The 22,600-nt window shown below is 44.6% G+C and overlaps 1 protein-coding gene across 2 annotated transcripts in view; it reads right to left on the bottom strand.

Moving 5' to 3' along the window:
- The window catches only part of FAR2 (fatty acyl-CoA reductase 2), a 549,695-nt gene that overhangs the window by 366,367 nt on the left and 160,728 nt on the right, over positions 1-22,600 (bottom strand). For both annotated transcript variants that reach the window (XM_069628526.1, XM_069628527.1), the window contains exon 2: positions 3,957-4,191. In XM_069628526.1, coding sequence (XP_069484627.1) covers positions 3,957-4,145 — 189 coding nt within the window. In that variant the 5' untranslated portion in view covers positions 4,146-4,191. The remainder of the gene's footprint in view (positions 1-3,956; positions 4,192-22,600) is intronic.

Raw genomic sequence — 22,600 nt, 5'->3', positions numbered from 1 at the left:
ATAGATTTCCCACATTTTGAGACGGTTTACACGAACAGCAGAGCCAGTGGTAGAAATAAATTGTTCAAAGGTGGCCACAGAATTGCAAGCCTTAGGCAAGAGAGCAAGAAGATCAGGCAGGAAAGGAGAGGGGAGGGGAAGGATGGCATTGGAGGCTGGGAGAAAAATGACGCCAGTTCTTTTAGAGTTCAGCATGAAACAGCAAAGAGGTACCTTTAAGAGTTCAGCATGAGACAGTAAAGAGGTACCCAGTGACGAATTGCAGTGGAACAGTTAGTAAACCGTTCTGAGATGGCTGGGGTGAAGGGAGGAAAGGCAAACCATATGTGGATCCCATCAGCAAAAAGATAGTGAGAGCCAAAGGATGAGATCCTTCTTCTCCAGGCAGAGGTATAGAGGTTGAAGTGCAGAGGTCCTAGGACCAATCCTTGAGGGACTCAGAGGGAGAGGGGTGGGGTCAGTGGTTTTCAAGTTAAAAGAGATTTTAAAGGATACCTTGCAGGTAGGAAGCAATCCGGGCAAGAGCAGATGTTCCTAACCCAAAGTACTGTATACTGAAATGGGGAGAGGAGTGGCTGGCAGTGTCAACAATAGCAGAGAGATCTAAAAGAATGATTATAGAAAAGAGTTTGGAGAGAAACAGAAAGTTGGCAACATGCATGCGTCTAGTCTTGGTGGGGTGTCTACTGTGGAAGCCAGACTGAAGTGGAACTCCAAGGCCACTATCCCTACGGTACTTAGTGATCCAGTAGAAAACCACATGCTCAAGGACCTTTAAGTGATGGGGACAGAGAGAAACTGGGCAATCGTTTTCTGGGACTTTTGGGCGAGTAGACCGTTTCTTCAATAGGGGTAAGATAGTTGCAGATCTGAAGGAGGCAGGGAAGAGCCCATCAGAGGTAGAGAGGTTAAAGAGCTCAGAGAGATAACGGCAAACAATGGAGACTGAGTCTTTCACCATTTAGGGAGAAAAAGGGTAAACAGGAGCACAAGGTGGGTTGAGGCTGCAAAGCATAGGTGCTAATTCAAAAGGAGAGACAAGGGAGAAGTAGTTAAGAGTAGAAAAGGTAGAGGGGATGTGGTGGACAGATGCGGGTTGATGAGGGAGAGAGAGGAGGGCTGTGTCATGAATTGTAGAGATTTTAGAGGGAAATTAGTGAGCAAAGTACTTAGCAGAAAGGGAGGAGGTGATGGATATTGGCTTGGGAGGTGCAGGGAAGCTTGGAGGATAGATGAAAGTTTGCAGGTGGGATTGAGATGGGTGAAGGTTACATTGTGAAGTTGGAAAATAGTCCTTTTTTAGAGGTGCGGCCAGCAAGGACTTCTTTGTAGGCTAAGAGAAGGGTAGAGGGCTATCATTTGTGCCAGCATTGTAGTGCATGGTGCATGTTTGTTTTGAGGGTCTGTATGTCAGAGGTGGTCCAAGACTATGGACGGGACGAGAAGTGTTGGTCAAATGGGGTCATAAGTAGATAGTGAAAGTTAGGAAAAGTATGGTAAATGGAAGAGACATGAATGGGTGAGAGACACACGAGAGAGGTCCTCAAAACATCAGGGTAAGGGTCAAGAGAGTTGTGCCTGAATCTCCTTTTACTCATTGAAGAGGAGAGAAGAGGAGTAGAAGGACCAACATACTAAACTGAACAATGGATTGATCAGGGGGAGCCGTGTCGTGTGCAGCCTTGGCATGTGCCCAGACAGGAGTATTGGGAGGTATTCCTGACCCACCAGTGACCTTCGATAGAAATTATCCTGTTTTAATGTAAGGGTGTTTTGGGGACTTGGCAGGGATCAGTGAGGCGCTTTTCTCACAGGTCAGCTCATTCATACAGGGCAGTGTCTGGAACCATAGGTCACTACTTATCACCAGTGGTCTGCGCACTTTAGAGGCTAGTGTTGTTGTTTTTTTTATCAACATATGTAAATGACAAACAAGAGTAATCTTCCAGAGGTGTGGTCTGCAATTTCACGAGAAGCTACACAAGAGCATTTTGATCTTGGGTAGAAATGGCAGCAGTTTAGATGGTCTACTCAGAAGACTGGGTTCCATGTGTTAATGTCCCTGCAAAAATGTCGCCTGACAAAAAAGTCCCAAAACCTTTTTATTTTCCAAGGGGAGCAGGGCACACCCCTGCAACCCCTGCTCCCCTTAACTCCATATATATGGTCACCATAATGTCACCACAACCTTTTCCCGGCAACATTATGTATGGTGACCATATATATGGGGATAATATTACTGGATACCATAGACAGTAGGGGCCACAGAAGCCAGAGAGGTGGCTTTTAGAATGGCCATCTGTAATCAGTCGATCAGGTAAACTTAAAGTGAAAGAATATTTTGATTAAAAAATAAACATATACATTAAGAGTCCAGTGGTTGTTCTAAACTTCACCATTTTACTCATGTTTTGGACTGAGATTTGATACAAGGTGCTGATATCTCTGGGGAAATAAGTCAGCCTGATGTAAGGTCTGGTGTCTTCAGAAACAGGTGTTGCTCTGCACCTCCTCTAGCACCCATGGCTGATGTTGCAGACACCAGAACCCTGCATAAATCAGAGAGTCCTGAAGAAGTGCCCCCACTGAAGGCACGGTATAGACACAGACTGTTGCAATTTGAGATCAACCACTGGAGTCTCATTTGTCATTATTTGGAGAAAAAAAATGCTATTACACCATAAATGCATGTGATCGACTGATTACGAATGACCATTCAGTATCACTAGAAATCACGTGGCTTACCCCTCTGGTACCCATTATCTAGCATGCATTCTCTCCAGATGGAAATTATTTCTATCTGTACTCATCATGGTGGAGCAGGCATCCTTTTCAATGGCAGTGCATTTTGCATGCACTAATAATACTACACATATACACTACCTAGGCCAGAGGCGTCTCTTCTTTAAGCCTCACATTGATCTGGCATCATGCTTGGCCAAAGAACTGATCTGGGCAGAGGACGATTGCATAACATGTAGCCCAGACTAGGCATAACCTATGCTTGCTGTTTCCATGATCCTTGCGAGTCTGGGACACAGTACATTCGAGCTACTATTGGCTATTGGTGTGGTCCAACCCTCGTAGATCAAGATGCACAACATTAGTATCCCAATTGACCCTATAGTGAGCACGCGTTTCGAAGTGGATGCTACTGTAAGGAAGCACTCCTTTGTAGACATATTGGTTGGCACATTGACATCTATGGTTTTTGACTACTTGAATTACACATAGGCACATCTTTCATATGTTTCTGACTAGGAAGCCCAAGCCGGTGGAGATTGCTGCCTCATGGATGCCAAGAAAAGTAGAGTCACCCAATTTAAATGAGTATGCTGCTGGTTGCACACTTGGATTCTGTTGGCTCAGGTTACAAATACCACAACTTACAAGATACCTTATTTTTAGCAGTAGCGCTAGCACCCATTTGAAACTTAATGTTATATAAGTGTACCCCCAGGCCTACACAACCAAATGAACACTGGTATGTGCTATATTTTCCAACAAAGCCACCAATGGCTGATCTCGCTAATTACATGTCTGTATTATGGGTGCAATTCCTTTGGCATATTTTAATCTGAACAGCTACATGAAATCATCTTCTGTTGAGACTACCTTGTTATGTTATCCTTGGATGGATTGGCATGTACCCATCAATATTAAGGAAGTGCAAACATGCCAGCCTTGGCACATACAGGCACATGTTTATGTCTCCAAGGAATATACTGCTTGGCACACTTTGTGGCAACATTGCTTGCCTTAATTGTGTCGCCACCAAAGTTGCATAGAACAGTTCTTTTATAAGAGTGGCTTTCAAGTAATGTACGCTTCGGGAGTAGCTAATACAACAGTCAAATCACAAAAAGCAAATTTGCGTCATGTAAAAGTCTTATTCATAGGGCCAGTTCCAAAAGATAAAGCTCTTTGCACTGGGACTAAGAAGGACATGATCTTACCTTGCAATTCAAAATGTCTGTCATCCTTTCCTGAATAGATTGTCCAGCCTTGGGCCGAGCAAGGATGAAGATGGCCTCTACATCAGGGCTGGCGCGCAGCAGCTTCTCCAGCAGTACCTTTCCCATGAAACCAGTGGCACCTGTAATGAGGACGGTCTTGCCTCTATAATAAGCTGCAACCGAAGACATGGTGAGCTTGTTCCTTACGGCCCTGATGTTGTGCTGATGGTGGGACCTAAGGAGAAAAAGAAATGCGTCGAGAAATCAAATTTTGGCCGGAACAGTCAAGACCAAAAGAACATAAATCAAATATTTGCCAGTGTCTGCCATGTTTCCTAAATGCCCATCTACTGAGACAATGTTATTCATGCATATTTCATTAATATGAATAATCCATAGTGGCATAAACAGCTTTTTATCATTTTTGCCCCCTCTATCTTCCGCTAAACAGCAATACCATTGGAACAAAAACATTATCGCCACTCTCCATCTGCACAGCTCCTCTCTAGGTGGCTGTTAGAAAGTCCAGTGGAAAAACATACAACTTCTGAAGTCGGAGGTAAGCGCGAGCAGGAAGCTGCCTTGTGCTTCCTCAGGACCCATTGCATCTACAACATAAAACCTCTTGTGGCACTGACCATGCACCCCACCTTCTTAATCACGCACCAATAAGGAGGGCAGTGAACAGTTATCTGTCAGACAGGGGTAGGTCGTCAGAGAAGCTATCAACTTCTTTTAGTGTTTTATCAATCACATGCAGGTATATCTTCATCAAGCTCCTTAAATCTCTGGAATGGGTAAAAGTTTGGCAAAGCATTCTAACATCCATTTTTATTGATTTTATTGTTCATTTATAATGCCAGTTTCTAAGGGGTCAGGATTCGAACTTGTGTTGTGCTGCATTGCCTTGCTTCCAAGACAAGCATGTTGCCCCTGAGCTACCCTTGAAGTTATGCCGCTTATTTGCTAGAACCAAGGCATGAATAGTTTCACTCATTACATAGAACTTAATGCCAGCGCAGGGCCCCTTTAAACCATGCGCGTTTTGGCAAATGGTTAAACGATACCAAGAGGACTTGGAGACGTGTGAAGTACCTTCCAGGAGAAATCAGGACTTGATACCAAACTTCCTCGTTGTAAATTCACTCCCTTGATTTTTCTCACGATGTCAGAAAAAAGGTGACAACATGATAGAGGAGTAAGACGGCATGCATAAACCACACTGACATGAAATTCTCAGGACGGTGATAGGCTAGGCTGAAAGTTCCCAATTGCTCTCTTAAATAGTATTTATTAACAATCTCACTTTCTGTGAGTTGCTTGTTCCAAATAAACAGTTATCAGCTGACATGTTTCACACATTCAAGCACTTTCTCAAGGCTCAACCTTGATGTTTTATGAGAACATAATTTTTCTTAGTTCAGTCATCTACAACGAGAACAAACGAAGGGGCTGCAAATAAACATATTAAAACATTCACAATTGATGAGGTATTTCCCACATGTGAGCATCCCAAAGCAGCTTTTGAACTTTGCTTTTTTGCATGTCCAATTTATGTCGTCTATTTGCTCAAACATGTCTTCAGTTGTTGCCCAGCCATCCCAGGATGGCTTCTTCTCTTAATTAAATTAGAGGAACCAAAAACAGGACCTTGCAGAAAGGAAGAAGAGCTTCTGGCCCCCTAAGTATCTCCATAACAATGATGCTAAGTCCGCGGAAATGGCCTTCTGCTCTCGCTGTAATACGTGATATTGGGGTGCATTTAAATCTCGATCTGGGCGAGTCCCTGCAGAGCTGAACCATGTGCACTGCCCCACAATGAACCAGTAATGAGACAGGGGTCTCACAGACAGGGCCGGCCTTAGGGCAGGTTGTGCCGGGTGACTGCCCTAAGGCCAGCCCTGTCTGTGAGACCCCCGTCTCTCCCAACCCAACTGACGTGCATTCCTATTCTCTCTACTCGGTTCCATGTGTTAATATCCCCTCAAAAATATTGCGATACAAAAATATCGCCAGATTTTTGCGGCGATATTGACCCATGGCCCCTGCGGGGGACACCCCAGCAACCCCTGCATTATTTTGAAATGTGCGGGGGACACCCCGCAACCCCCGCTCCCACAAAATAATCCTCCCCAAAAATATTGCCTATGGCGAGACAAACGGCCATATGTATGGTGATATTTTTGGTGGGGATATTTTGTAGGGATACCCTCTACTCCTATAGTGTTTTGAAGTAGCATATCAGCTCTGGACGCTAATACACACCTTCATGTCACATGAGAGCTGAATCCCAAGTTGTTTGGAAAACAATTACATTTTGGGGGGAATTATACCATTGTGATTTGCTCTCGGCCAGTCACCTCACTATCACTCTTCATATAGTGAAGGAACGAGGTCCAAGGGACAGACAAGACAGACACCCCTCCTCCCCCCAGTGAATAGAGACAGACGCAGACACCTTGCCCACTCTTCAGACAATAAAAGGGACTGCCCCTGAAGCAAAGACATGGGCTTTCCCAATACTGACCGTTGACAAATCCTGACACAGACGCACCTGACACACTTCTAAAGCAAAAGAGGTGGGGTCCAAGGCGCAGAAAAAAAAGGCAACCCCCCCTCAATGGGAAGTGATGTCGCCCTGGCCGAAATCACTGCCACTTCCAGACAGTGAGGGAAGTGGAGAAAAGGAACCTGTGGTACTGTAGCACAAGTGCCATCCAAAAAGGAGAGAGTGGAAATGCGGGAGGAGACAGGGGGCGTTAGGGCAGGGCCAAGATGGGACAGGATGGGGTAGAACATGGCTTCACCTTTGGTTTGCAGTTGTCACTGGCCACGTGTCGCAATGTGGCTAGATTAGACGTTGCCGGGAATAACAAATCGTGCTAGATTCATCCCTGACAGAAATATCCAAACAATAAAAAGAAACTTTGATCATACTATGCATGCAAATGAAACAAGATACTATTCCAGAACATGTTTATTTGTGTTATCTGTGAGCCATTTCTACACTAACGCACACAATTACAAGCATAACATAAACATGTTGTGATTGGCATTAAATAAGAATAGCAAAGGTCTCTGAACAGTGGCAGTAAGACAAATTAAATGTTCCTACATTGATAGTACAGTATGACAGATGACACTTAAATGTTCTTTTAAATCATTTTTGTATCCTTTTCTCTTATTACGTCATTTTATTTAGAAACAACAGTAATTGAGCAAAACAGGAATTAAATATTTTGGGCACACACATACCCATACTTAAAACTCAGTGCATTTTATAATTGCCATCACTCGTCTGGCTGCAGCCCCTTCAACTGAATAAAAGCATTGGGAAAGATAACCATGTTTGATTTTGTATAGGCATAGCATAGGCATGACCCAGGCACTGCAATAATGGTGCCAACTGGCTATAAGATGGCAACAGCTGGATAATGGACATGGTCTGATTACCCAGGCATATGATAAACGGGCCTGGCATGTGCCTAATACTTATACACAAGTCAAAACGGTTGACTTTGGCAGTGCTTGCTTAAACAGGACCTCAGCTCAAGGATCGGATATCGAGCAAGTGGCTGAAAGCACACCTGGTTAAAGCATTGTTATTACACCAGTAGCACATTTCCGCCTGTAATTAAGCCATGCACTAACTCGTAGATGACTATTAAGACATGACACTGACAGGCCAGCGTTTGATCTTACTGCTTGATAGAGCCAGCTTAAAGAGATTTCAGGATGATGAGTTTTGGGTGGAGACAGGCAGATATTGGGTGGGAATGGCCATATGGATTAACAAAGCCAGGGACAGTTTAAGGGTGGGTAAATAAGCATACAAAACCCTCAAGATGATTGTCCCTCATCTCATTTCATCTCCCTCCTGGCTGTGCTCCAGTGCAATAGTTTTGGTTTATAGCTGGCACTAAGGAGTACCCTAAATATTACGACAAATAATGCATTTAAGTAAAACTAAGGTAAAAGCAAAGTTCTCTGGTCAGTTGTCCCTCTTGTCCTTGGCTGCTCTGATCCACTGCCACTGGTTCTTGGCTGCTCCAGTGAGTCACTCTTTTCTGGTCCTTTACCCCCTTGTGAGTTGCTCCACTAGTCGATTGCTCTTGGGGTCCTTGACTCTGGGGTGAGTGGCCGGCAAAAGCAAATGGAAGCCGCAGCTTCATAAAGTGCACTTTGAAAGCCCTAAATTCCCTTGCTAGCATTGTATGTTAATGCAACCAGATTTGGCAGAATCAAATTCGATAAAGATATGGTAACAATAATCGTCTTCAAAATCGTTCCCACCCTAACTGACAAAACATTTCGACACAAAACCTGTCCACTGAAATAACACAGGCTTAGGGATGTCCAACTCCAGGCCTAGGGGCCGGAATCTTGATGGGTTTTCAGGACATCCCTCATTAATATTCATGCAAATAAATGTGCAAACATTTAGAATCATTGTATGTAAATGTATCTCATGAATATTAATGAGGGGTATCTTGAAAATCTGACATGTTTCCGGCCCTTTAGGCCTGGAGTTGGACAACCTTGCCACCGCTACATAATGGAACATACACCATCCGTAGGCACAGTTCTGCACTAAATTATCTTAATATCCAAACTAAGCCACCACAGATACACAAACACATCTCCCCACACTCCTTATGCAGTACTCAGATAGATCCACAGGCAACTACACAAACAATACCTTAGCAACCTGGAGCCCTCATTACCCACCATGATCGAGACGGCTCACAAAATATCTAACACGTACACCGCACAGAGAGAACCTCTTTTCAGATCTGACAACATGAACATTGTAACAAAGTAACTTTGCCCTTCTCCCTCCTGCTAGCGCATTATTCCCCTACCCTACCTCTTGCAGATCCTAAAGCTCCTAGAACCTGTGGGAATGGCAGACAGTGTGCTACAAAGGCACGTTCACATAGCATGACAGGGCCCAGAAGAGTGTTTGACTCATTTTCCTGTGGGGCAGTTCTCTGCATGGCTCTAGCAACCTCTGTGACTAGCAGCAATAGGGGGAGAAAATGAATGCTGGTCGAGCCGCAGTTAGGCCACTATACTAGAATCTCTAGTGCTATAGCTGGTTTGTGAGGCTATGTACCTGCCTGCCAAATCAAGTGGTATGGGACTGAGGGAGGGCCAGTTCAGCAATAATGAATTTCTAGGTTCCAGCATTGGGGGCCACTAACAGAGGAGCTCAAGTGTACACTATTTTGTCACTAAAAGTATTAAATCTGCCCCTTTATAGTGGGATCATTTTTCAGATAGTGTGCACTGAATCACTTATAAGGACCCCAATGCTTAAATTAGAGTGAGATTAAATTATTGGCACAGGATGACACACTTTGGTTAACCAATGAAGCAGCAAATTTAACCCACTCTGTAGTATAGACACTTGATCACATACCTTCCAAACTTGACACGGTACAAATATTTAAGTTTTGGATTTCAAGGCCTACAATAATAGTGTTTTATGGGGTTTACTAGTAAAAAACAAACATTGCATGGTAAAGCAACACGCCAACATGTAAGTCCTTATAGAAACATGTTCAGCCAAAAAAAATCATAGCTTGAATGAAAAACTATAACTCGCAGAATGCAAAATAATGGAAGCCTGAAAAATCTATTTAACAACACTGTACGTTTAGCACTTTAAGACACACAGTAAACAATAAGTTGTATAATTACCTTCATTAGGTATGGAGATTCGTTGTTACAGACTCCCATCTCATTGTTATGAATTATGCTAAAAATATTTGACCATCGACATAAAAGCAAACTTTGTATTTAAAAACGTTTCATGTTTTTCATGTCGCCCTAGCAGACATGCTTATAGATAATTATTTAAAAGGGATCTTTACTGTGCTAGACGCTTTAACTCTCAAGGATTTGCAAGATAACTGATGCGAAGTGGTGTCTTTCAGTTGGAAATATCTCACCACACATAAGAACGGTTCTGCCGCTGATAACTAAAGAAATGTGTTTGCAAAGTCAGTAATGTGCTGGCTGCAGAGCCACCGATGCGCGGGAGTTTGTTTCAGCCCGGGCGCGACTTGGAAAATGTGCCGTGCCTGATCCAAGCTGAACTGATTCCATACTACACCCTCAGGATGCTTTTTGTGAGCTTTTGAACTAAAGGTACTCACAGTGAAAAACAAATGAACTAGTGGTACGCCATAACAAGACTTGCATTAAACTTCCACCTGTGCGTCCAGCCTACAGGATTACTCCTAGGAACATAACTGGTTACCAATCAGGGCCGAGCTCAGAGAGAGGAACAGAAGTTGCTTTTAACTATTCAGAGAAAAAAAAAAGTTATCACTCCTGTTATAAGCTATAGCCAAGAGATTAGGCCAACATAACTGACAGCACTGGAAATCCAGAGAGGTCTTTTGGTGACTGACACAAAGTCACTCTCCTCACAACATAGGGATGAGTAGAGATGGTGCTATAATAAGCCACTCTAGGCTACATAGGACAATACCAGCAGAACATCACCAGGAGCTAACGGGTCTCAAACAACACTTGGCAGAAATAAAAAGATCAGCCGTCAACTGGACTTTAACCATTTGGCGGCATACATCCATCCACCAGCTCTGGGAGTGGGTCCCCAAGAACTGATACAATGGAGGCCATTTTCATTTTTTGCATGAATTGTACAGAGCGGACCACATATGTTACTTGCACTTTTAATCATTTGTACTATGATGTGCAAAATGTAGGTGTCCAAAGCAGCTAAAATCAGCTTTACGCCTTCTTTTTGCACTTCACAGTACAAAATGAGTAAAAGCCACCTGAAAATTATGCATGGCAGGCACCATTTACAATTGACTTGTATGGAATCTACCTGCTTTTTGATGGTTTACAAAGCTGTTGAATGCCACAGGAATCGATTCACCATACCATGCTGGAGTAAACCCAAGTGTTTTGGAGGTGGAGTGAAAACAGAAGCAGCCATGGGACTCCTGTTCCGTAAACCACCTCCACCTCACAAAGAAATAACCCAGAGCACGAAAAAAAGGTACTAAGGTAGGTGAAGTAAGGTGAGGGATTGTTGATATCCCCAATTAAAAAGAAGAGGAACTCGGCCAGGGCAAATCCCCTGCACCCAAAAACGGAAGAGTTCAAAAAATACAACAAAAGCTTACTGTTTGTTGAAAGCTTTCAAAGAGGGATTAAGTTATGGACAGCACACAATTCTCCAATATCTTCTCGTCGGTTACAGGCTTGTCGTGGACTTTAAAGGTGATGTGACATCACAAAATAAATGAAACATTGCAAAAATCTAAGGCAACATGGGATTGGTTAGTGAGGTAGGCTACATATAGAATATATATGGGGTTATTATCGCTATTGGCTAGACTATCTAGTGGCTCCTCCTCTGACCACCTTCTAAATGTTGCAACTACAGGCATGCCAGGTTAGTTTGCTGCCATTGGATCTTGCAACAAAGTGTGAGCTAGTGTGGAAGGTGGGTAGGGTTTGGTCAGAGAAGATCTTCTCAACCTTGGCACTTTGGAAAGTTACCAGCCCATGAGCAACTATTCAAGGTGGTGGGAACAGCCCCAAAGGTGCTGCTTGTACCCAGCAAGCTACCATCCCCGATCCTTGAGGCCTTGAGCCAGATCATTAAGCTTACAACCTGATGTTTCTTTTATATCATCTTGCCTTCAGTTGGATAAGAACAATGGTCTCCGTCTGGCTCAACTGAATAGGCTTTGTCTTCTAGGTTCAAATCAGGTGTGTAGGAACCACAGACTTAATTTTCTCACTTGCATTTATGGGGATTTTCAGCTTTTACACATGCAGGTGTCCTATCTCTTCTGCCAATGTGAAACGTTCTCTCCCTTGGTGTCCTTGGCAAGGCTGTGCACAATAACTGCACTGACAGCCTGGTCTGCGCGCCTCTGCGAAATCTGCCTGTCAGGAGTCTCTCTGTATTCTCAAGTCCTTTCAGTGCCTTGTATTCATTTCAATGCGGCAGTGGCCTCCATCTTGACTTACATGGCCGCTCATGTTAGTTGCATTCAGCGTCAGCAAGCAGTTCATATGTATTCTTGTGCAACTTGTGGTTTCTGCATAGGAAAGGTGTGTTCGTCTTCTAAATGGGTCATAAGCATGTTCTTCTAATTGTCTGTGTAGCTTCATGCAGGAGTGTGCATGTGCTTCATATGTAACGCATCTGTCATAGTCTCAGTCATGGCATCATCAGCCTTTTGCATGGTCACAGTCAGTCCACCTGCTCCATTGACTGCAAACATATCTCTTCATTGACGTCATCAGGATAGGGTCTAAATGGCTGTCTGAGTGAATAGCGTGTCTCACATCTGCGGTGCATCAGTGATGGGGTGCATGGGGCCAGGAACGATGTATGCCTTTAATTTTTGTGACATCGAGATGAGGGTGGGACCGATGCAACAAGGGCCACATTCATGTCACCCTCTTCATAGGCATAACACAGTTAGCACATTTTGTTGTGCTTCATTGACTTGGAAAAAATCTCCCTCCACAATCAAGCGAGTTTGATCATGGTCTATGCCCCTCGAGGTGCAATCACATGCAACACTGCGCAAACCTGACAGGCATGTTGGTGTCTTTATACATAGTGTTTTGCAGAGTCTCCGAAGCAGATTGTACTTATTAACAATTCAAAAACATGTCCTGCAAAATGGAATGGCTTCCAACGGATACAGCACATGTGCCTTCAGCACTCACTAGTTTATGCAGAAATGTGGGAGCCCCTTGACTGAGAGCGAACACAGTCAAAAAAACGATTTAATGGGATGGTTCTCACTCACATGAGCATCTACAGATACATTGCAGCTCACTATACCTTTCACAAAGGAAAAAAACAACCATTTGCATATCAGTCTGGTTCCACACATATGCTTCTGCCTTGTTAAGCATCATCAGAGCGGAAAAGCTGTGTCACTCTGAGCACAGCGAGCACGAGGTCCATGTTTGGATTACCCTTAGAATTCTAGGGTTAAACCCCAAGTATTTAAAAATATGCAAAACTGTGGGAGCTCCTCCATTAAGCAAGAGCACGGCCAAAGAACCTACTCTAGGGCATGATTGCCAGTCAGCAGGGTCTGCACCATGTTTTAGCTCACTGCACCTTTCACAGAGTAGACATACTCATTTGCATATCAGTCTGGCGCCACCCACCGGGGCAGTCCACCACTGAAATTCTAGGCAATTATCCTATGAACGCCATTTTCTCCGATATGTTTACAGGTGCCCATCTCTGCCTTTGCTTAAGGGGCAGAGTCGAGCTAGATGGGAGGGCGAATGGTGAAACAGCTGACTAATTAAACAGAACATTTCAGCCACTTAGAGAGAAACCCATGATATTGTTGTTTTATTTACTTGACGATAATGACCGGATCAAGCTTATAGGGGAGGCCAGCACCCTGGGAAACTAGAGGAAGGTAATATGCTCCTCCAGCTAGAAGAGCACTGCCTTCTAAATGTGTCAGAGGTGCATAGAGTGTTTCAATCTGAATAACAGGGGTCTCGGACATCACTCTGGTGGCGACCCCAGCGCTACCCGGGGAAGATGCTGCGTATTCCCCCCGTGGAACGACTGCTCCATTGCAATAGGTAAATAACAGCATTATTAAACGTATTACAGAGAAATCAGTGTCAGGCTATTCTCAGATGTCGGAATGTTTTCAATGCCCGCACAAGTGTCCCGGGGAGGCATCAGGACACTCCATTTCTAATCCCACTGCATACAATCATTTTAAATGGCGGCTCTGGATTCTGACTGTTGGCCACAAGGCCACATTCATAAACTCAGTGAAGCAGGCTTTCTTTATATCGCCATCGTTGACATCAGTATCAGTGACTTTTGAGATTGTATTATTCTGCCCAATCAATAAAAGGTCAAACATGAGGCACTTAACTTTTTTTTAATGGTACCCAGTACCCAGTGAACCCAGAAAGCAGACTTTCATGTACTCTTGCCAGGCTCCATGTGGCTAGAATGGAACAGATGACAAGGCTGACACTTCAATCCGCTAAGTAGGTGAGGGGGCAGGGAATGCTGGGTAACTAAATACTCGATGAACTGCAGTGTGGGTTCATACAGTTCTGTCCTTCCCTGTGGTGTTTTTCTGCCTGTGTGCGTTTATGTGTGTTGCACTATATGCTTGCATCTTTGTGCATGGATGTGTTTCAGTGCATGTGTGTGTGCGCTTCACAGACGTAAGCACAAGGAGATGTTCATGCTTGAATAAGTGCCCCAATTGAATTGTTGGTGCATTTTTGTGACTATAGGTGTGTGTGTGTGTGTGTGTGTGTGTATGTGCAAGTGAGAGTCAAAGAGTATATCTATGTGTGTGTGCCATAGTAAGAGTGTAGCTTTGTGTGTGTCATCATGTGAGGGCCTAGTTGTGTGATGTCAGGGGCTGGCATATGATGGGAGTACGATGAGTATACCTGCCATTAGAGTGCAATAAAACCCTATGAATCCACCAAACAGCACATGCCTCGGGGTACCAAGGCAAATGGTGCCCCCAAGTGGCATTTAGTGTGGGTGCATGGGTATATTTTTTTTAAACAATGACAGGTGGTTGGCGTGCTTGAGCATTTTAGAAAGGCAATAGCGCGCATACGAGAGGAGGGCCCAGTTTCATGATAGCACCACCTGGATTATGTTATGTCATGAGTACCTGACCATATCATAACAATACCTGTCATGTGGTGGGAATAGCTGGCCATATTTGTTTGTTCAGTTATTTTGTTGACTTCTAATGTTGTGTATCAGGCCACGTCCTCACCCTACTGTTTGTGAGGGTGGACAGAGCGACTGATAATCCTGTTGGGTGTTTTCGGAGATGAGAATCAGCCAACAGTGTTCCCCGCTCTCTGTGTGTGGGAAGCCACGCGCTGCCCCTTCTGGGGGGCGGCGGGGCTTAGTTTTCCCACCTTCTAAATATATGAAACCAATGCACACCATAAGAGGGGAATAACTAGGAAAAGGGTTGCATTAACTGGAATATATTGTGAGCACCTGATCATCTAATGGCAGCACACATCACATGGTGGGCTGCCTGAACATATGACGTCAAAAGCAGGCACTTGGGAAAAGAAGAACAACATATGATGGTAGCCCCATGCATATCATTATGGTAGCTGGCCATTTTAAACCTCTACCTTGGCATATGAGTACAACACTTTGCATTGTTTTAATCTATTTTGGCAATTTGTTAAAGAGGCCTCACACCACCTCTGGCTACTTCACAGCACCCTGGGTATGGGATGAGACTAAGAGGGGGACGTTGATATAATATCAAACTGAAGACTGATGAAGGTTCTGGGTAATGGTGAGAAAAGAAAGGGAGGATCTTAGCTTTGCTAAACCCATCACCTTGGACTGTGAGAGATACATGAAGAAGTCGTTCGGTGGGAGGAGCCCATGGAAACACTGGCACCCACTGTAGAGTGGAAAGTGGTCTAGCTGCTCTTAGGCATTTGAGCAGTCGGGGAGGCAGGGCTGGCTTTAGGGCCGGGGAATCAGAGCAACCGCCCGGGGCATCAAATTCGCCACACACTGACGTGGTTGGAGAAAACGGGGCAGGTGCCCTATTGTAATTAAATGCACCCCCGCTCTCGTGCTGGAGCTGGGAATTCCAGCCCAGGGACATAGGGCATTTAATTACAATAGGGCACTGATGCTTTTGCATCAGCGCACTTTTGCAGTGATTACCTCCCCGCTCCGGTATGGAGCAGGGCGGTTTTCATCAGAATAGGGCGCTGATGTATTAGCATTGGCGCCCTATTGCAATGAATAACTCCCCGCTCTGGCGCGGGGGTGGGGCGGGGGAAGAGGGTCTGGGGGGCACCACATTTTTGTTTAATTGCCTGGGGCAATGGTACCACTTAGGCCAGCCCTGCTGGGGAGAATACTGAAGAGGGAGACCTAAACGGTGCCCCTCATTGCACCTATACTACTCTCATCTCAGTGGCAGAGAAATCAGAGGAGCACACCATTCATGGGCCCCTACTCCCCATCATCGATGTATCGCAGGTATGAGAAAGGCTTTTGACTTAGACAACCATCCTGACCCTATCAAGATGATGGTGTTGAAGAGATACAGCTGTAATCAATGGAGATAGTCGACTGACTGTAACCTTGAAGAAAGCCAATGACATCACAACCAACACCATGACATAGATGCATTAGATATAAAGCACATCCACATTCCTGCATGAAGCTACACAGACACTTGGGCCACGTTGTTTTAGACACAAAGAACATGCTTATGACTCACATAGGTAGAGGACTGACACACTCATGATGCGTAGAAACCTCAAGCTGCACAAGAATACATATAAACTGCTTTCTACTGCTTAAACACAACTAACATGGGCAGACATGTAAATAAAGATGGAAGCCATGAGTATATTGTTGTGAATGGAAGGAGCAGAAAGGACTCGAGAATACAGAGAAAAGCTGACAGGCTGATCCCACTGAAACACACAGAGTGGGCTTCCAGTGCAGCCACTATGCACATCCTTGCCAAGGACACTGAGAGGGGGGAAAGTTTCAAGTTAACAGAAGAGAGAACAACTGCAAGGAATACAAGCTGAATATCCTTGTAATTGCAAGCAGGAGAAATCAATGTTGTGGTCTCTACACACCTGATCTGAATCTGCAAGACAAAGCCTATTAATTCGAACCAGACTAAGGCGAGTGTTCCTATCCAGCCAAAGGCAGGATGATAAAAAAGTAATACAAGGTTCAAAGCCGGATGTTCTGTCTCAAGGCCTAGGAGATCCGAGATGGTAACTTGTTGAAAACATTCAGCACCTTCGGGGCCGTTCTTACCACCTTGATGTGTTATGATATGATATGGCATTCATAACGCACCTATACACAAATGTTTCAAGGTGCGACGAGGCAAGGGAGGGGGAACAGAGGGAAGATAGACAATGATCCTACTAGGCCAGGTGTCATTCAGATCGCGCAAGTGCATGGGAGGGGGAGGGAGGAGAAGTGCGGGGGCAGGGGGAGAGGACAGTGCAGTACATGGCATAAGAATAAATAACAATAGGTAAAGGTACGGCCAGCAGGTGGCAAGTGCAAGGGTAAGTGCAGAGAACAGGTGTCAAGTGCTGGTAGTGGGACTGTAGGGATACAGAAACAGTCCCCAAGTGCGGGGATTGCCAGGAAGGGAGGGGACCTGGGCCTGAGATTAGAGGGTGGCCAGGTAACCAGTGCAGTATCAGGTGTCAGCCAGGAAGTCAGCAGGAAATAGTTGCGCTTGGCCTGATAACTTTCCAAAGCCCCATGGCTGAGAAGACCCTTTTTGCCCAAAACCTATCCACCTTCCAGGTTAAGGTCACACTTTGTTGAGCTGCCCTATCACCGCACAGTAACTTGACACGTTTGTATTTGCAACATTTAGAGGTGATCACAGGAGGATCCACAAGATATGTTTTATCCAATTGTCGCACTAACCTCTTATACAATGTGCATATAGTCCACCTTAATAACCAACTGGACGACAGCTTCATGATCGATGAGCGAGTGTGGATAATGCTGCATTGTTCATACCTCAATCCCTGTTGTTGAATCTTGAATAAACGCAGTCCTATGGCTGGATCTTCTGTTTCTTGGCACAGGGGATTCCCTTGGCCCAGTCCCTCTTGCATGTAATTGGGAAATTGATAATAATTCCCCTGCCTGACATCAATACAATAAGTTATTAGAAGCAGCAGAGTTAAGTGGAAATTACAATTGTATATAGTTGTCCCAGATGAGTAGATACACCAGATCACATGTGCAGAATGAATGTGGACCCTGCAGCTTTAATATTGTTTTTCTTACCATACCACTGTTTATAAGCAGGTACAAAACAATTGTCAAGGATGGCCGTAACGAGGGTGGTGAGGAGGTGATCAGTAGGATCTGAGCTGTATCACCAGTGAATAAGTCAACGGAAGCAGAAAAAGTAACTGGAAATTATGATTGGTTGGGCAGATGAGTCTGAAAAAGCGTGCACTTGGCGATAAAAACAACAAGCTCGGCCCGCAACTCTTTGTTTCTGTTGAACTTCCGTGTGCAGAAACATTGCTGTCCTTTTCCACCCACTCTTTTGCCGACTCTCTCATCAGCCTGCCATAGTCATGAACTTCAACCTCCAACGTTTCACTCCTCAAGCAGTTCCTTGAAATCAGTTCCTTGAAATCCAAATTATCTGAATACGTAGGTGGCTCTGAGTTCATTCAAATACGTTTTCCCAGGTCTAGTTAGAAGCCCTTTTCCAAATATCTTCCCTGGTGCATTTTAAACCGCTCAAGGGGAATTCCAATAGCATTATCTGAAAGTCGTGATCACTATTTGTATTTATTTATTTACTTATTTATTTATTTTGATGGCATTAATCCTTGATCCGTTTTAAATCCTAAGGTAGCAGCACAAAAAACGCCAAATGAATATATGATTAAGAAAAGTTGCATAACTTTAAAAAAGTGGAATAAGCAAAGGTTGAACTTGTGGCAATTTTCAGTTAAAATACTCCATATCATTGCTGTTTGGCGTCATCATAATTTCTTGTCTTGGACTGACTGTAATGTCTCAATGAAGAGTTCGATCTCTCTGGATTGCACATTGTCTTGGCATAGGTTTTTAAAATAAACTTTAAGGGCTCCACTAATTGAATTATTTACACGGTTCAAAGTGACTTTGCAGTGCTGAAAAGTGACTTTGCACTGCCGACACAAACCCTGATTCATGGAACTGTGCAAAGTGTATTTTTGCAGCGCAAGGTCAGTGCAAAGTAGGTACAAAGTTATTTTTGCAGTACAAAATGACTTTGCACTGACTTTGCACTGCAAAAATACACTTTGAACAGTTCCATGAATCAGTGTTTGTGTCAGTAGTGCAATATAAGCAAATAAACATAAACATAAGCATAAACAAAGTCTTTTTTCAGCAGTGCAAAGTCACTTTGAACATGCAATGAATCTGGCCCTAAGGGTGGTATTACAGAAACCCTGCACCAGTGCAAGGGCAATTAGCACTTGGGCCACAATTGACTTAGTATAAAATAACATTCTTTCAATGCATTTTTGCACAATGCCAAAGGGCTAGGACTAGAGCAAAAATTGCCACAATTTAGAACACATATTGCATCTTTGCACTAAGGCAATATCTGCCCTAGTGCTAATTGCTCTTGAGATACAATTATTTGCATGTACCACACATTCAAATACTGCATTCCAAGCTGAAGTGCCTGATGCACTTCTATTGTACTTTCGTAACAGATCCCAGAGAAAAGGACAAATGGCACCAACGAGGGTTCCTGCCTGCTTGGCATCAATCAAAGAGCATTTTGCGAACATAAGACTGACCACAGATCTTTTGATTTGACAAATAGGTTTGCAATTAATGGGTTGTACTCTTGAATCACTACATAATGCACCACGTAATTGATGCCCTTTTAATTTTTCACAACATTCACTCTTGCATTACTGTATTAGCAACCATGGATAATTTAGGATTTCGAGATCGTTAGGATTTGGTATTGAGGAAAACATAGATGTTACATCTGTTCCTCCACTGGAATATCAGGGCTGTTACTGTCTCTCATTTAGAAGAGGGTTTGAGAGAGAAGGGGCAGTATGCTATTCAACTGAGTCATGCTTCTGCTTGTTCTGCTATTCACCTGAGTCATGCATCTGCTGGCTACGCTATTCACCAGAGTCATGTATCTGCTAGCTACACTTTTCACCTGAGCCATGCACCTGCTAGCTCTGTTATTCACCTTAGTCATGTATCTGCTAGCTTCGCTATTCACCTACGTCATGCATTTGCTAGCTTTGCTATTCACCAGTCATGTATCTGCTTGCCCCGCTATTCACCTGAGTAATGCATCTGCTAGCTCCTCTATTCACCTGACTCATGCATCTGCTAATGCTGCTATTCACCGGAGTCATGCATCTACTGGCTTTGCTATTCACCTGAGTCATGCATCTGCTAGCCCAGCTATTCACCCGAGTCATGCATCTGCTAGCACCACTATTCACCCGAGTGATGCATCTACTAGCTCTGCTATTCACCTGAGTCATGCATCTGCTGGCTCCGCTATTCACTTGAGTCATGCATTTGCTAGCTTTGTTATTCACCCGAGTCATGCATCTGCATGCTCAGCTATTCACCTGAGTAATGCATCTGCTAGTGCTGCTATTCACCTGAGTCATGCATCCGCTGGCTTCGCTATCCACCTGGGTCACGCATCTGCATGCTCAGCTATTCACCTGAGTCATGCATCTGCTAGCTCTGCTATTCACCTGGACCATGCATCTGCATGCTCAGCTATTCACCTGAGTCATGCATCTGCTAGCTTTGTTGGGTTGCATCAGTGATCTGCGGCAACGGCAAGGCAGGTGGATCCATTTTATACCGCAAGCAACAGGGACTGAACTGCCAGTGAATTTTAGCTGTTTCATTGTAGCGACTTTGCCAACACTTCCGTTTGCGTGTCTCCCTAGTTTCTTTTTCATCTGTTTTCATCCACTTTGTTCAGACAAAATATCCAGTTGCAAGCAGTATTTTCGCTACTTTTATCCTCATACAAAATTTACATTAGCGCTTGGGTGTCTGTAATGGTACACGCCGTGAACTGGGCTCCTGCAGATCACGCCACGCTCGGTTTACAACTTCCCCACAAACTGGGCTCTGCTTGCTTATAAAAATACATGGGACACACGTCAAGCAGGGGCATCAGAGACATGCACCTTTATTGCAAATTATTATGGTCCATGTGTAGAGATAGTTTCCTACCTGATCAGTTAAATCTATACTGTTTCCTCTCCTATATGCACATAGATATATGTTCTTCGACCCAATAACACTGTTTCTGCCGCCTGATATCCCGGTGCCACTGGGATATCATAAGCGGCAGCGGAACGGGAAACCCCCGTTCCCGTGGAGCCACGCGGATGGGGACACTGGAGCGCCTTCAACTTTGTTAACGGTGCCGGTGCTACAGTGAAAACTCTGCCGGCAGGGGCCTGAACTCCCGGAAGGTCAGGCCTGCCCAGAGTACCGTGCCCCTGCTGGCAAACTCCTAGTTTGACAGTCCGAAAAGGGGGCCGGTATGTCGCTACTGGCACCCTTATTGCCGGACCCCCAAGCTTATAATGAAGCCCATTGAGCTACCTTCAAACAGGCTTCGGATAATAGGATGCCAGCGGGAGAATGGGGACCCACTGGGCACCAGGGGGAACCAGGAGGGACGGCTGCTGCCACTAATTCCCACCTGGCTCTGCCGCTGGCATTAAAGGCAGCCCGCCTTGTATGTTCACACGCACAATATTTCCAGTTGCACAGTCATTAGCCTCCAGGGCATGCCTGATAACAGGGGGACACAGGCGACGACTGATTTTTACTTTTTAATCTTTTTTTTTAAACAAATAAATACTGGCAGGAAATAGATTATGTCTGTCTCGTTTTAGCTCAAAAAATCAGTAACGACGGAAATCAAGGAGCATTTATCACACTTAACGTTTTGAATGTGGGTCACCAAGCATGGAGTCCTCGCGGCCCTACTCTACAAAGAACTCTGACGCAGCCAACAGGAGCGCGAAACCTAACCTTGCTGCGAAAGTTGACCTACCCCGGCTCCCATCACAGACATGACAATCGCATCCCTGCACCTCCCCCATTCACACACGGCGCTCTAAAGCGATATCGTGTTGCACATGACGCATTCGAAAACGCCAATAAATAAGTAAATGACTGGATAGTTACTGTTTCATTAGGCGCGAGCGCAGGCAGAGACTCTGGTTGGACGAGACTGGTAGACCTTTTGCTTAAAGGCGCTGACGTATGCAACTGTTCCCTGACTGTGGCAGGCTAGAGGGGGTGTTATTCTGTCATATTATTTTTGTCGTGTGGATATGTGTGCAGTGCAGCAGGCAGACAGTCTTACCACTTAAGTTTATACCTCCACTCGGCTTTCAGCCACATGCACAAGTGGAAGGCTGCATGGGTCTGTGCTATGGCATTCATTGCCCCTAGGCTCCAGCCCTGTGAAGCAAAACCGGTTTCATGGAAAGTAACCATATTTTCTCTTTCAATGAACATCGTTAGTGGAGGCATATCCCACGAGGATGGCCGCTGTTAACGACACATGCTCAGTCTCCATTTGCAATACCGCAGTTTGGTTCAATGCCACAAGTTACAACGCATGGTACGTAATATGAAACATGCATAGTGTGACTTTGAATCGTGTTGCATTTCTAACTCATCACCCTCTGAATCGATTGTGAATGGCTCCCTGGTCCAGAATGTGAATTGTATGCAGTACATCTGGTGAGGGAGGGCATTAGTGTTGTATGGTAGACAGGGACTCTACAGCGATGCGGTAAAAAATGGTGGTAATGTGGCAGTAATACAGTTACTGCCGTTTTTGTTTGGCGGTGAGGTGGAGGTTTTTCATCCAGCAAAAAGCCAACTCAGTGGAATTGGGGAAAAGGGCATGTGTCACTACGTGCCAACCCTTAGTGCACTCTAAGGGGAATTATATCCCAAGTTTGTTAGTGTTGCAGGCACGTGGTGTCTGGTAGAGGTCCCACTACTTGTTATTCCAAAGTTGAGTGTAGCTCTCGTTACT

The sequence above is a fragment of the Ambystoma mexicanum genome, chromosome 12, assembly GCF_040938575.1.
Source record: "Ambystoma mexicanum isolate Mex_15411 chromosome 12, UKY_AmexF1_1, whole genome shotgun sequence".
NCBI lineage: Eukaryota > Metazoa > Chordata > Amphibia > Caudata > Ambystomatidae > Ambystoma > Ambystoma mexicanum.
Note: the sequence above shows the minus strand (reverse complement) of the source record. Positions and strands in the feature narration are given on the sequence as shown.